We start from the raw sequence: 14,935 nt of genomic DNA on the forward strand, positions 1-14,935 counted from the left end.
TTACCTCCGCTTCCCCACCCCAGAACTCTGTTCCAAGTCAGTCCTGATCAGGAGTTACCCCATCAGGGCAGAAAGTTAAAACCAGCTTAGATCTTAACAGTTAACTTTGGTTCCCAAATCTTTCTCAAGCTTTATGCTCTTGCTTTCTTAGACTTTACTGATTAGTGACCTTCCACCTGGATTCTTGGATTTTTCTTTGTTTACTCTTAGCTCAGATCTTATCCTCACCTTGACTCTGATGGGCTGGTCAAGGTTGATTCACTTAGTACTAACTACTGATTTTAACCCTTAATTTATCTGCTCTTCTAATTCTGGTTAAGACTGTACTGATCCTAGGGCGCCTGGGTGGCTCAGTCGGTTGAGCATCCGACTTCGGTTCAGGTCACGATCTCGCAGTTGACGAGTTTGAGCCCCCGTGTTTGACTCCGTGCTGACAGCTCAGAGCCTGGAGCCTGCTTCGAATTCTGTGTCTCCCTCTCTCTCTGCCCCTCCCCCGCTCATGCTCTGTCTCTGTCTCAAAAATAAATAAACATTAAAAAAAAAAAAAAGACTGTACTGATCCCACCTAACCGTTTAGCTTCTATAAACAAGGTGCCTCTGAGTTGGGCATTGACAGCTCCAGGAGTAAAAAACAGGTAAGGGAGAAAAAGAGTCTTGAGGGATCAGGGAAGTAGCAGATCTGGGGAGCCCAGAAACCAAGTAAAGCAGTTAAAAGGGAGGTGCCACTTCAGAAGACAACGTCCCTCTAGCTGCAGTTTCTCTTGCTTTTGTCAGGTTCAAACTCACTACTACTATAACCCACTCCCACAGTCATAACTTTGACCCAGGCCAAAGCAATTATCCATTTGAAGGAACAACTTCTCAACTTCCCTAGGAAAGCACCATCCACATAAAGAAATGGGTCACCTGGAGCAAGCCCATTTGCCAAGATTCAATTCACTGGCCAATTTATAAAATTACCGTAAATTTTTAAAAACCATTTTTATATGATACAGCTATTTTTATTAGATGGGATTATATTAGCAGCCTTTAAAATACTAAAATTTAAGATTTCCACTGAAGAAATCAAAGTTAAGGTTGATACACCATTCAGGAATTGGGAAAAGGACATTAAAAATACAAGCATATGACAAAATAGAAAACGACGTTCAAAGGCACCTCCTAAAAACAAGGAGCTGAAAAAAATCCCACTAAGCATAAGCACAGAGATTTTGGTTTCTAGCAAGCGGTGATTATGATGTTGATTTGGTATCACTATGTAGAAATATTTAACATAAGTGAGCAAAACCATTCGAAGCCATAAAAGAGAAATGCGGGTAGCCTGAAGGGGTTACTCTGATAGGTCTTATAAACTAGCCTCAAATAAAGCCTGGCAGTTTTAGTGGGGAGTCGTCAGGAAAGGCCTTTCTGTGATCACAAAAGGAAGACAGACTATCATTTATCAAACACCAATGTAGTGTCAAAAACAATGGCAGGCACTTTCAAATACATAAACTAAATGTCATTCCTTTTAACAGAAGAACTAGAAGTTATGTAACTTTCCCATAGTGTCAAAGTTAGTTAAGACATCGTAGAGGAATTCATAGACCGGTTTGTCTGGCCCCAAAGCTTCTATTCCAGGTAACATTCTCCCCCAAAATGTCAGTATGGAAGACGACAAAGCATTGGTACAACTAGGGTACAAAGAAGGCAGCTGCCCTTCTTGGACAAGAAGTCACTCATAATCTAAAAGAAATAAACCCTCTTCCACAAAAGAGGTAATAGTAGCGCCTCCTCAAAGGAGTTACAGTAAATGAGATAGGGAATGCACGTAATCGGTCCCCTGAAAACTCCTAAATCCTCAAATTTCACTGCACCAAGGAGCTCAGCCCATGGCTCACGGTCAGCCAAGGACTGTGGGAGACAAGGACACAACAGGATGCCCATGAGAATGGCCCGACCTGGGCGCCGGAAAAGCGTTTTGAGAAACAACCCTCCGAAGATGTTTGCCACGAAAGCGGTGGAAAGGGGTCCGGGGTGGAGAGACACAACGGAGGATTTACTCACCCCCATTTTTATGGCTATTGATAGCTGCTGGGCGGGGGAGCAAGAGCGCAGGCACGTTTGGTAGGAAGTGAGGAAGGGAATGCTCGTTTACTCAAGCGTGTTACTTGTATTGGAGAAACGAGGGTGTACAAGAAAAGTCTTTTTGATACTGGCAAAAAGTCCCGTGGAACCAATTTGCCAGGCCACCCAGGAAGAGCCGAGACCGACGCCAGCTAGATTTTTGAGCAACTGAGAAACCGACATCCAACGCCAACCAGCGCGGCCCAACACCGGAACGCAGCTGCGCGCGCAGCCAGCTTCCGCGCGCGACTTCGCACATGCTCAGGCCGCGTCACACAACGAATAGGCACAGGGGTGGACAACCCTTTGTTTTTCTAACAGAGCCACTATTTCCTACAACAACCCTTACTCTTTTGTGTTCACTTTGTTTTGCTTAGTACCTATTATCTTGAATCAAACATGAGCTCTCTACCAAGCGAGACACAGGCTTCTCTACCTTCATTTTCCCTTGCAACCCCCTCCTTGAGTTCAGCTTCCTGGTCCGCCCCATTGGCCTCGGCCAACCCTTGCTAAGCTTCTGGGTAAACGTCACGAGTTTCTGGGCAGATCAGGAAATCCTCCGGCCAGAAGCTCGCGCGCGCGCCCCCGCCTGGCGCTGCCTACCAAACGGTCTGAGCGCGTGGCAAGTTTCTGAGAACAGCGCGGGCGAGGCAGCGGAGCGGTCTAGCTATCCCAGGAGTGACAGGAGCGGCGAGCGGCGAGGAGCGGCCCTCCGTGAGGATTTAGGTCTTGCTTTGTGTGCTTAGGTTCACGCCGGTGTCTCCTCCTGGCTTTTTCCGTCAGGTCTGCAGAGGCCTGACCTCGTGTGACGGGCTTCGCCTTGTCACGCGGCAGTGGGCCGGAAACCCAGAGGGGCACTCGCTGGAGTGGTTTTTCCACATACCTTTCACGTTTTAAATACCATCCGCCTCTGAAGCCCTTCCCGGTCTGTCGGGCCGAGAGCGTGAGAGCCACACTGTGTGCAGGCCAGACGGGAGCCTCCTTCCGAGCGGGAACGGGTGTTGCGCTCTGCGTCCGAGCGCCGGGCTCGGTCCTGCCCTCGAGTCTTTGTAGCTGTTGTGTCGGGTCGAGGTGTGGATGCCCTCCCCTCCCGGGGCTGACAGTCTGGCAGGGGGGGTAGACCCGCCGGCCTGACAAGCGAGGTGTCAGGGAGGTGCGCGTCCCGAAAGCAGTAACGTAGGGCTGGCGGGCAGCGGCCTGGGCACTATGGGGGTAGGACACGGGGGTGCTCGTGCTGAGCCCTGATCACGAACGTACGCTCACCTGGGAGGAGTGTTCCGCGAGGAGGAAGCGAATTCCAGGGAATTCGAGGGAGAAGACCATGCAGAGGGTGGGATGTGACTCCCGGATGTATGAGAAACTGCAGGACACCCTGGGAGCGCCCCAGATTCGGACCAGAAGGCCAGGTGCGCTCCACAGCCAAAGCCATCCCAAGGGCATGACGGCGTGTGCCGTCCTCCCCTCACCTGCCTACTCCCTCCCTGCAACCCTTCAGGGGCTGGATTAGAGGCCTAGGATTTCAGACACTTTAAACCTTTCATTTGGCATATAATACTACAGAGCAAGTAAGCCAAAGGAGTTAAAAAAGATTTAAAAATTCATTTCCTCTTAGGGATGCTGCTTGCTTTCTAAGAAAATGAACGAATAAGGGGCACCTGGGTGGCTCAGTCGGTTGAGCGTCAGACTTCAACTCAGGTCATGATCTCATAGTTTGTGAGTTCAAGGCCCGCGTCAGGCTCTGTGCTGACAGCTCAGACCTTGGAGCCTCCTTCACATTCTGTGTCTCCCCGTCTCTCGGCCCCTCCCCTGCTCATGCTCTGTCTCTCTGTGTCTCTCAATCATAATTAAACGTTAAAAAAATTAAAAGAAAATGAATGAATAAAAAACGTAACGTTTCAGTACCTGATCGTAACATGCTAGGTGAAAACAAGGATGAACTTTTTTTTTTTTTTAACGTTTATTTTTGAGAGAGAGAGACAGAGCACAAGCAGGAGAGGTTCAGAGACAGGGAGACACAGAATTCAAGGCAGGCTCCAGGCTCTGAGCTGTCAGCACAGAGCCTGACATGGGGCTCAAACTCATCAGCTGTGAGATCATGACCTGAGCAAAAGTCCCACACTTAATCGACTGAGCAACCCAGGCTCCCCCAAGGATGAACTCTTACAGCTGTGAGGATAGTTGGGCGGGGAGAGGGCACTTGGAACAACATAGAACAAACAAAGTATTGTCAGTATCCCAGAATGAAAACAACAAGAATCAGCACAACCCTGCCCCCCCCCCCCATTTTCTTATATCTATGTGGCATGTACTAGTGGCAACCACAAGGGAAAACCACCTAGGTTGGCTTATAGAGATCAAAGATGGGAGATCTTTTTTAGCCAAGGCTCTAGGAGAATATAATCTATAAGATTAATTCACAGCAAGATTAGGTTTGCAGAGAAAGGTACCATCAGCAAGCTAAGGAGAGATGAATGAAACAGGAGCTCTTGGATTAACCACTATGCAGGATTGTTTGTGGCACAGTGGCCCCATCGAAGCACAGATAATCGAGTCACTGAATATAAAGAAGCAGTGAAGTAGTAAGAATTGCCCAGCAGTAAAGATGCCTGGGTTTGAATGCTGGCTGCACCTCTTAATTAGTTGTGTGATTTGTGTGATTTACCTCTTCCAGTCTCCATCTCCTCATCTGTAAAAGTGGCAATTATCATAAGATTGCTATAACTAGAGTAAACCAGTCAGTGTAGTGCCTGGAACATAGTACTGTATATGGTTACTAAATGTTAGAAGCTATTAGACAAGATGTGGTTGAGAAAAGAGTCAATGAAGTGAGATACAGATCCGTAGTAAGTGCCTAGCTTGGAATGGGTGTTAGGAAGAGAGCACTTTACCTCAACGAATTCAACAGTAAATTGGGATTCTACAGTGTCCAACGTGACTGATATTTTAAAAAAATTATATAGCTAAATGAATGTTATGCATGCCCTTCAAACAGTGGGGATGCCATTTTCCTCTATCCTCCCCTTGATGCTTTTAAAATAAAAGTAGATATGAATAATTGATATATTCTAAATATTATGCAAGATGTGAAAAAATATGTAGAACACTGCTGTTTTATTAATCTGTAACATACGCTTTTAAGTAAAACAAGTATGTTTACTATGCAAACATAACCTCTAACCCCCATTTTCAACCAGACAGAGATCCCCCTGAATATCCTCTATATAAAAATTCTGCAGTCACTAATGCCTTCAGGCCCTCTTGGATCTCCCTTAGATTACCGCAGTCACCTTCTACCAGATCTCGTGGCCATCAGTCTTTTCTTCCATCTTTCTTTTTCCACACACTGCCAGTGTTGTCATTTTGAAAAATAAAGCTGATTATCTCACCCCCCTGCTTTAAAAGCTCTGTAAATTCCTGCTTACTGACCCAATTGTATACCTACTTCTTTATCCCACAATCCTTTTTCCTGTATGCTACCCATACTGAACTTCTTGAATTTTCTCAAATAAGTCTGACCTGACCTCCTCTCCGTATCACCTCATCCCTTAATAAACTTCCAGTCATAATAGAAAATGCAGTTCAAAGGAGACCTGAGAAACCCCAGCTCCTTCAGAGAGAAGTAAAGATTCCCTCCTCAACTCCTGGATCAATTTATCATTATCAGTAGCAGTGGCACAATCACCATCATTCACTAACATATTGAAGTCTTATGTGCCAGGAGTTGGATAAACACTTGGCTTGAATTTAGTCATTTAATTCTCACTTTACTGTCAGCCCCCCCATTTTTATAGTAACACTTGGAATAATATTGTTATTTTTATTTACATTTGTCTTTCCCACTAACTTCCAGGGATTCCTATTGTCATGGGATAAATCCTGGTAACTTCTATACCTTTCTAAGAGCCTGGAATATTGTAGGTGCTCAATAATTGTTTGCTGAAATAATGTATGAATATAAGCAATTCCACTCAGGGCTTTTGTAGTTTTTCAAACAGCTGTTATTACTTAAAACTCTTATTCTGAAATTCCTTCAAAGTCTGGGGTACTTAGGAACGTCTTCAGTTGATAGGAGATCTTCCTTGGAAAGAGATGTTAAGGCACTCAGAGCTAAATCTGGTGAATAAGGTGTCTGAGTCATATCATTTATTCCTCAAAGAATAACAAAATAGTTTAATAGACTGATTTTTCTTGTGTAGCTTACAAGCCAGCTCTAAATCATTTCAAAAAAAAGTTTTGAATAATGGTGTCATTACTGGAATAAATTTATAGCCTCCCAAAGTATTCGAAGAGTAACATTCACTTGGAAATATAAATTTTGATATGCCTGTTATCTTATGCATGTATAAAAAAGACCAAAAAAAACCCCACACCTTATATGCTCTTTCAGACCAGAATATAAGTAAAGGTACACCTGTGTAAAACCCAACGTATGAAAATTCAAATACTACAGAATTAGAGGGTAGTCATCCACTTCGTGGGGTATCCATAACATGCCAGGCGCTGTGCTAGGAGGTGGAGATGCAAGATAAATATAGTCTCTTGTCCTTAGGGAATTTCTAGCATAGTAATGAATTCATCATTAAAAATAATTCACTAAAGTGAATTGCATTTTAACATGTAGCTTCAGAAATCACATTTGGTGTAAAGGGAGGTGCAGACAATCTGTTGTAAGTGAGGGGTTGTGAAGAGGGACAGGATTAGTTAAGAAACCTTTCTTAGAATAAATTAGCTTCAGTGGGGGGCTTTAAAAGAAAAAAAACTTGGTACAGATCGGTGGAGAAAAGAGAGGTGGACAATTAGGACTTAACTCAGCCAACGAAATAATCCAAAGGTTGCTTGGTGAACATGGAGGCAGAGCAGAAAGAGATGGATTATCTTGAGGGATATCTCATAGAGGTCATGAATGGAGCCCTGATGAAACATTTCTCCCTTACATCAGAGAACAGGACTCTTGTGACCATGTTTTCTAGATTCATGGTCATTTCCCACTGGACAGTGCTAGATAAACATTGATTACATCTCTCCAAACTTCGTTTTTCATGTTTCCATGCTAATAGCCTTCTACTGACTCAAGTAGATGGAGACAAATATGTAAACAGATAACTGCAACACAAACATATACAGGAATCTCACTTAATCTAATATCCCCTACTATTTTCCTATGTCCTTTAATTTTTTTTGTATATTTTTAAGAAGTTTTTATTTATTTTGAGACAGAGACAGCACGAGTGGGGAGGGGTAAAGAGAGGGAGAGATAATCCCAAGCAGGCTCTGCATCACCAGCACAGAGCCTAACATGGGACTCAAACCCACAAACCGCGAGATCCTGACCTGAGCCGAAACCAGAAGTTGGAAGCTCAACTGAGCCACCCACGCCACGTGCCCCTTGCTACGTCCTTTTAGTACATCCACACCATACCACTGTTACTCTTGCTATAATTTCTCCAGACTATTCAAGGTGTCAGGAAAGGGTTTGATCTTTAGCAATACCAAAGAAATAGTTCTCTATATCCTTTTTATTTTCTTTGGTCACTTTTCTCCAGCACTGTTTTCTCTTTTCTCTCCAGCTTTTGGCCCTTTTCACAAGGATGGAAATGCTACTGTTTTGTGTCTGGGCCCTGCTGGCTTTGAACCCTGGCCCAGGTAAGGCTATTTGGGATAGTTTCTTTAGTCAGTATGTGCCAAAGTGCAGGTGGCTGGTCAGTAAGAGTATAAGAAGTACTGAATGGGGCAAAAATATACTATTCATTTGTCTGGACCCTTGGGAGAGATTCCTATTTTTGGATCATTAGGACACAGAATCTGTAGGTGTCTCTAGCTTATAATTGGGGAACCCAAATTGAGGAACAGGATAACAAACCATCAGAGAAAACTCTCCCCTAAGAAATACGCCTTCTCTCTTTGGCCCCCTGCCAGCCCAGGACTGGCCTAGTTTTCTGTTCTTAAGAATATTTTTACTTCTTTGTTGCCACCTTTTGTGTCATGAAGTTGCAATAGCGTCTTGATAGGAGAGGACCCATAGCTTAATTGTGAGGAGCGAGTACTCTAGACGGCAAGAAAGGAACTGGAGCCTTAGTGGGTAACACTGCTACATGAGTTGTGTATTCCTAGAAGGGCCCGGTGTTTGGTAGACGAAACAGATGGTGGACATGGCGTAGCTAAAGGGGACCTGTGGGGAAGCTTCCAGGAGACTGTGCCTCTCAGCTACATAAGGCATCTGAAAGTTTTACCTGATGTCTCTCTCATTGCACCTGAGATTTCCCTAACAGACTAAACTCTTAAGCATCCAAAAACATGTTGCCTTAGTACCAAAGCAAAAAAGGAATAGTCTTATTTTGAGAAGAGGTGAAAAATTCTGGGAAATGAATGACCCTAGGAGTCACCTTTAGGCTAGTGGGTTTCGTAATTCAGCGTGCATAAGGATCATCAGGAGTGCTTGTTCTGTTCACTGCGTATTTCCACATCCCACCTTCACAAGTTCTTAATCATTCAGTCTGAGATGGAGCTAGAGTCTGTAGTTTTACAAGCATTCCAGGTGATTCTGGTGAAGGCAATTCTTAGACCATAATTTCAGAGAAACACTGATTTGAGGTGTAAGCACAGAGCTCTTTTCTCTAGGGCCTACTAAGCCCTTGAGGGCCCTCAGCAGCCAGTCCTGGGAGCTTCTAAGACATCTGGAAGCTTAGGAAGAGAATGGTTTCCTTGGCATGAGTTTTAACAACTCTGTAGTTTCCAAGGTGACACTAATGGAGAAACCAAGATTACTAGAAAGATAATGAATGCAGGGAATGGTGGAATCAGGGTTCTACCTGTTCATTAAGGGTCTTTTTCTTGTCTGGTTCTTTGTAACTTTTTCTTCAGGGTAGGTTTCCTATTTTTAACCTACAAATTGATAGACTAGGCCTTCTTGATAGACTAGGGTCTTGTGGTCCTCACCAAAGTCTTTGGCATATGTATGTGGTTGATCATTTCAGGAGCAGCTGAAGAGATATTTGAGGTTTCCATTTGGCCAGATCAGGCCCTGGTAAAGCTTGGACAGTCCCTAATGATCAACTGCAGCACTACCTGTCCAGACCCAGGACCCGGTGGAATTGAGACTTACTTAAAGAAAACCCAGGTGGACAAAGGACCTCAGTGGAAGGAGTTTCTTCTGGAGGATGTCACAGAGAATTCTGTTCTGCAGTGCTTCTTCTCTTGTGCAGGGATCCAAAAGGACACAAGCCTTGACATCACTGTGTATCGTGAGTAGGGCTGAGGAAGAAGGGAAGACTGGGGGAACATGACTATGTCTTATTTAGGGAAAAATTAGAGATTTCTTTTGGGGGAGACAATTTGGGCCCTTAGTAGAGATTTCTGTTCTACTGCAGGAATTCTAGAGCCAATTACTTCTATTTCCCTTTGGTGAAGGATTTTAAATTAGGAGCAGACCACGGAGGGCATCCAGACATCGTGCTTGAGAATATGTTCAGGTATAGGAGGCATACACTAATAATGCCAGCTTATAAATGATCAAAAAAGTATACAACTTGTGCTAAATTATTTGGCACAAGTTCTTAGAATAAATAGGGACTGGAAAAAGGAGGGTCTCTGTCTCCATGGAAAAGGAGGCTCTTGAGCTTCACTCCTGCAGAATGGTAAGGATTTGAAGTGAAGGGCATGGGTGAGGAAGATCTTTCAGGTGGGCAAATAGCATTGGCAAGGATATGGCCATAAGAGTAAGTGTGATCTCTTTGGGGTAAAAGCTTGGTAGACTAGGGTGTAGTTTTTGTGTGATGCTAAGGAGCGCCTCAGAAGCTGCTCATGCCTCTGAAGCACCTCTGGTAAGAGATAAAAGTTCTCCAGAATGGCAGCAACAGTCAACGCAAGGGACCTGCCCCTCAACAGTCACATTTCTTGGCTATGACTTTAGCCACCTTCGATGGGCAGAAGAAGAGCCAGAAGACTGACTTGTCTTATGTAGGGCAGGGTTGGCAGAAAGCTGACACAGTTGATCGGATGGTTTAAGAGTAACGGTCACCTCGTATCACCAGCTTCCTGTCCTATACCATTTCTTTCTGGAGAGGTGAGTAGCCTTCTCTCATCAAGCCCACCTTTTTCTCTTAAAGAGCCACCCGAGCAGGTGATCCTGGAGCTGCAGCCTGCATGGGTAGCCATGGATGAAGCCTTCACAGTGAAGTGCCATGTGCCCAGTGTAGCACCCCTGGAGAACCTCACCCTTACCCTTCTCCAGGGTAACCAGGAACTACACAGAAAGGACTTTATGAACTTGGCTGTGGCCTCCCAAAGAGCTGAGATCACCATCAAGGTCAAAGCCCAAAGGGAAGATGATAGGTGCAATTTCTCCTGCCGTGCAGAACTGGACTTGAGTTCACATGGTGGAGGGCTCTTTCACAGTAGCTCAGCCATCAAGGTACTCCGGATCTTTGGTGAGTCAGAGCCCAGGTATGGAAGGATCCTGAGGCTCAGTTTCTTTATCTTACCTTGGCCTTTTGGGACTAAGTTCCCACAGAGTTTAGGATTAGGGTGTGAGAGTAATTGAGCCCCATCTTTACCTGGGCTGTAATCTTACCCTGGGGGACAGAGAGCTTTAAGCCACACTCCCTTCCTAAATTGTGGGGTCCTATATAGCACATGATTTATCATGGCTTTTCTCCTTTCTTTCCTTTTCTTCATTTTTTGGCAGAATTCTCTGAGAGTCCCCAAATCTGGGTCTCCTCACTTTTGGAGATTGGGATGGCAGAGGCTGTGAGCTGCGAGTTGGCTAGGGTGTTCCCCGCCAGAGAGGTAATGTTCCACATGTTCCTGGGAGACCAAGAGCTGAGCCTGTTTGTCTCCTGGAAGGGAGACACAGCATGGGCCAATGCCACAGTCCGGGCCATGGAGACTGGTGATCAGGAGCTGTCTTGCCTTGTATCTCTGGGTCCAATGGAACAGAAAACAAGAGAGCCAGTGCATGTCTATAGTAAGTGAGCTGCCTCTTCCCTTCCTCACGAGGGTTCTCTGCCACTGAAACTTCCACAGTAAATCCTTGGTGGTTCCACTGCAAATATCCCTATTAACCTTTCCTCGGTACACTCTCATGTGATCTTTCTCTGATGAGTGCAGGCAGGTTGGAGACATGCATTGAGACAGTAGTTGTGTTCAGCCTTCACCGTTTCTTGTGGCCATCTTACTTACAGAGTGATTATAGGTCCTTCAGCTTGTTTCTGGGAACAACTTTTTGAGGTGGGGAGGAAATTTATAAAATGAAAACCCATCTTGCTGTCCTTGCCACAGAGGCAATAGCCAAATGTATGGACACTGCATTTGTCATAAGAAGAGCTCTCAAATTCCCAAATCTCACTGCTCTTGCCATTCAGCACAGAAGCAGTAGGGTATCCAAAGTTTTCCCTGTCTTATCTGCCTAGATACCATACCATCAGAAGCAAGAGTATAGAACTGGCTGAGAATTTTGAGAAATATGTTTGATTCTCTCTTTCCTTTTCTTATAGGCTTCCCTCCACCAATCCTAGAGATAGAAGAATTATACCCATTGGCAGGGACAGACATTAATGTGACCTGTTTGGGGCATGTGTTAACATCACCCAGCCCTACTCTTCGGCTTAAGGGAGCCCCAGATCTCCCTGCCCCTGGGGAACCTGCCTGGCTTTTACTTACCACCAGGGAGGAAGATAACGGCCGAAATTTCTCCTGTGAGGCCTCTTTGGAGGTTCAGGGTCAGCGGTTGAGCAAAACCACTGCGGTCCAGCTCCATGTCTTATGTGAGTAGAGGCCTGATCTTTCTTGTCAAAACAAGGATTATTATTAGTCTCTCATCTCCAGAGTTCTTGGCCAGCAACTTCATTATTAGAGTTGCTACATTTTTCTCATTAAAATAAAACATCAAAGGGTGAAATAAAATTAAAGCTCCCCAAGCTTACATTATCCCCAGGAAAGTAAGCTGAGAGAAACATGAGGGGGACCTGGGAACGGAAAAGAGAATGCAGGGTGATTAGCTGGTATTAGTTGAGGGTTGATGGCTGAGAACACAGGAAGTGATAGTTGGAGTTTGTGCTGAGGAGGGAAATTTTCATATAAAAATCTGTGTTTTTGAAAAGTAGAGAATCCCTCATCTCTGGGTTCGCCCCTACCCATCTCCTCACTCACTGAGAAGCAAAGATGGGAAGCAGGGAAGCCAGCATTGATAGGACAGGCCAGATCATTGAGTCTGAATCCATTAAGATGCCTTTGCTGCATCTCTGACTCCTTGCCCCTAGAAAATGGAAGACAGAAGAGTGCCCCAAAGCAGGCAACAGTGCTCCTTCCCTTGGGAAGTAAAGCTGTCAGGTGGGAGGGACACAGCTTTTGGATTAGGGGAGAGGAAGCTAAGCATCTCAGTGAGGAAGGAATGTGGCACACTGAGCTCAGCTCCTTGGGGGACTCTCTTTTCCAGACAAGCCCCGGTTAGAGGAATCTGACTGCCCTGGCAACCAGACGTGGGTGAAAGGGACAGAGCAGCTGCTTGCCTGCGTCCCAAAGGGAAACCCAGCTCCAACCTTGGTGTGTACCTGGAATGGAGTGATATTCAACTTTGAAGTGCCACGGAAAGCAACCCAGAACCACACAGGAACCTACTGCTGCACAGCCTCTAACCAACTGGGCTCTGTCAGCAAAGACATTGCTGTCATCGTTCGAGGTGACTGTGGCTTTCCTGCTGCCAGGCCTAGGATGGAAATGCCCAAGGGGTTTGGGATTCTTACCCAAATAGGGAAAGAAGAAAAATTTCAGTGGGTAGGGAAGGGTGAGACTGAGAGGTGGGCATGGTAAGCTGGAGAGGGGGGGATTCTCTTGCCCTCTTGACCCTCCCAATTCTCTGTCTTCTGTGCTTGGGCAGGACTGGATGAAGGAATCAGCTCCACCATCTTTGTCATCATTATTGTCGCTCTTGGAGTGGGTGTAATCACCATAGCACTGTATTTGAACTACCGGCCTTGCAAAATAGAGAGGCGGAAATTGCCCTATAGGCAGAAAGAGAAGAACAAAGAGGAGGAAAGCCAGTTTGCTGTTCAGCAAGCAGAAAAATGCAATGCACATAATTGTTAAATGGAAACAGCTATTTGAAAGCAACCTCTACTCCTGGGGTTTCCTAAGGGAGGAAAGTGGGGGAGGAAAAAGGAAGAGACATTACCCTTTGTGTTCTACAGTCCCATAAAACAGTGTTTCAGACCCCCATGTCCCTTGTATCTCATCCATCCACAAGCTCAGCTCCTCTGAGTTCATTCTAGTCACCAGAATTTCAGTCTCAGTGTCCAGCTAGTGAGAGGGCCTCTTGCTTCTTACTGTGTGCTGAATCAGTCCGCTCACTCCCAAAAGAAAGCCCTTTGCTTTCAACATCAGACTGAAGAGATAGAAATATCTCAGAAATGCAACTCATTTCTCATGGTTTCTTCATGACTAAGTGGGAACCAGTTTTTTAGTCCACAGAGGACTTCAAAGGGAGTACCAAACAAAGAGATAGGAATCAGAACCTATTCCTACCTACACATTCCCCTGATCCCCTAACCTGAGGTTCTGGAGTGCCGGCTCCCAGAGCTGAGTTTGATGACACCATTAGGGGTCAGTAGCTGGCTTCAACTCACTAGAGGAGTGTAAAAGTCATAAACTCCACATTGGGTCAGACAAGCAGCTTACCTAGCCCCAGAAGTGGAAGTTAGAGTTCTTCCATTAAATTGCCCTCATAGGTTAAGGGCTCCAAACATCTCTGAATTCATTTTCATAATCCATTATAAAGTGATCATCTGTGAGTTCACATTTGACATATTAATTTTTTTTCTCCATATAGGCTCTAAGGCTAGAGTTCCAATGGTTATTCTCCCTTCCCATAAAGAAGTACATATTTTTGTATGTCTGAAAACTATTTCCTTTAAGCTTTGGGACAACTCCTGCTGTGACAATGTTCACCATATGATTTCATGATTCAGCTTCCTTCTCTGTTCTTTGGAAAAAATATATTCACCCCACAGAAGACATGAAAAATCATAAAACCAGATCTTTTCTCCTAAATCAGTCATGTATGGGTCACTGAAATGTTGGATATGGTAAAAAAAATAAAAGTGATTTTACAATATCTGAAAGTATTTCTTTTCTGTGTCATTTTTGAAAACTTTTATTAAGCCACATGGTTGCATTTTGAGTACAGTTTCTAAGAAAAGAATGTCAAGTCGGTAGCACAAACAACTAGCCCAGGGCAGGTGGTGTGTTGGCTCAGGGCAGCAGCCTATTTGACCTGCCCTTGAAACTAAAGTTCAGACCTCAAGATAGAGGTCTACAGCCTTCCAAATAGAAGACACTAGCTAGAAAGAATACAGCATCAGGCATCAAAGTAAAAAGATTCATTCTTTCCAGACCTTCTCTGAGTCTGGGTTATGGGTTAGGTATAAAAATAACACTTTGATTTCAATACATACAAGGCAGTGGAGATATAAGGGTGGACAAAACTGTGTCCCTGCCTTCTACAAGCTTACAGTCACTGAGGGAAGCCAGAGCAAGTCAACAGGAAGTCACAATTGCACCTTAACACTGGGAAAACAGGTCTTTATAAGAATGCCTAACTCAGGATCAAGGAAAAAAGCTTCTTGGGAGGAAACTGGAAATAATTTGTTTGATTTTGCAAAAGAGCATCCCATCCCCCACCCCCTCCAAATGACCTCAGCCTCCATTTTTCCACTCAATACAGCAGCCATCACCCTCTCATCATGTAATATAACTTGCTCACTTTTCTGAATTGAACACTTAAGGAAATAAGGAAGTGGGTTTAAAAGCAAAGAGTATAGAGCAGCCTGATGCAGCA

At 44.8% G+C, this 14,935-nt stretch overlaps 1 protein-coding gene across 1 annotated transcript; it reads left to right on the top strand.

The window, feature by feature from the left end:
- Positions 1-7,694: 7,694 nt before the first annotated feature.
- On the top strand, positions 7,695-13,741 carry LOC115501473 (intercellular adhesion molecule 5). Its single transcript, XM_032591187.1, has 7 exons — positions 7,695-7,749; positions 9,081-9,347; positions 10,212-10,532; positions 10,790-11,068; positions 11,598-11,867; positions 12,539-12,781; positions 12,980-13,741. Exons 1-7 carry the CDS (start codon positions 7,695-7,697, stop codon positions 13,186-13,188), a joined length of 1,644 nt encoding a protein of 547 aa, XP_032447078.1. The 3' UTR covers positions 13,189-13,741.
- The last annotated feature ends 1,194 nt before the right edge of the window (positions 13,742-14,935 follow it).

This window comes from Lynx canadensis, chromosome E1, assembly GCF_007474595.2.
Source record: "Lynx canadensis isolate LIC74 chromosome E1, mLynCan4.pri.v2, whole genome shotgun sequence".
NCBI classification, from domain to species: domain Eukaryota; kingdom Metazoa; phylum Chordata; class Mammalia; order Carnivora; family Felidae; genus Lynx; species Lynx canadensis.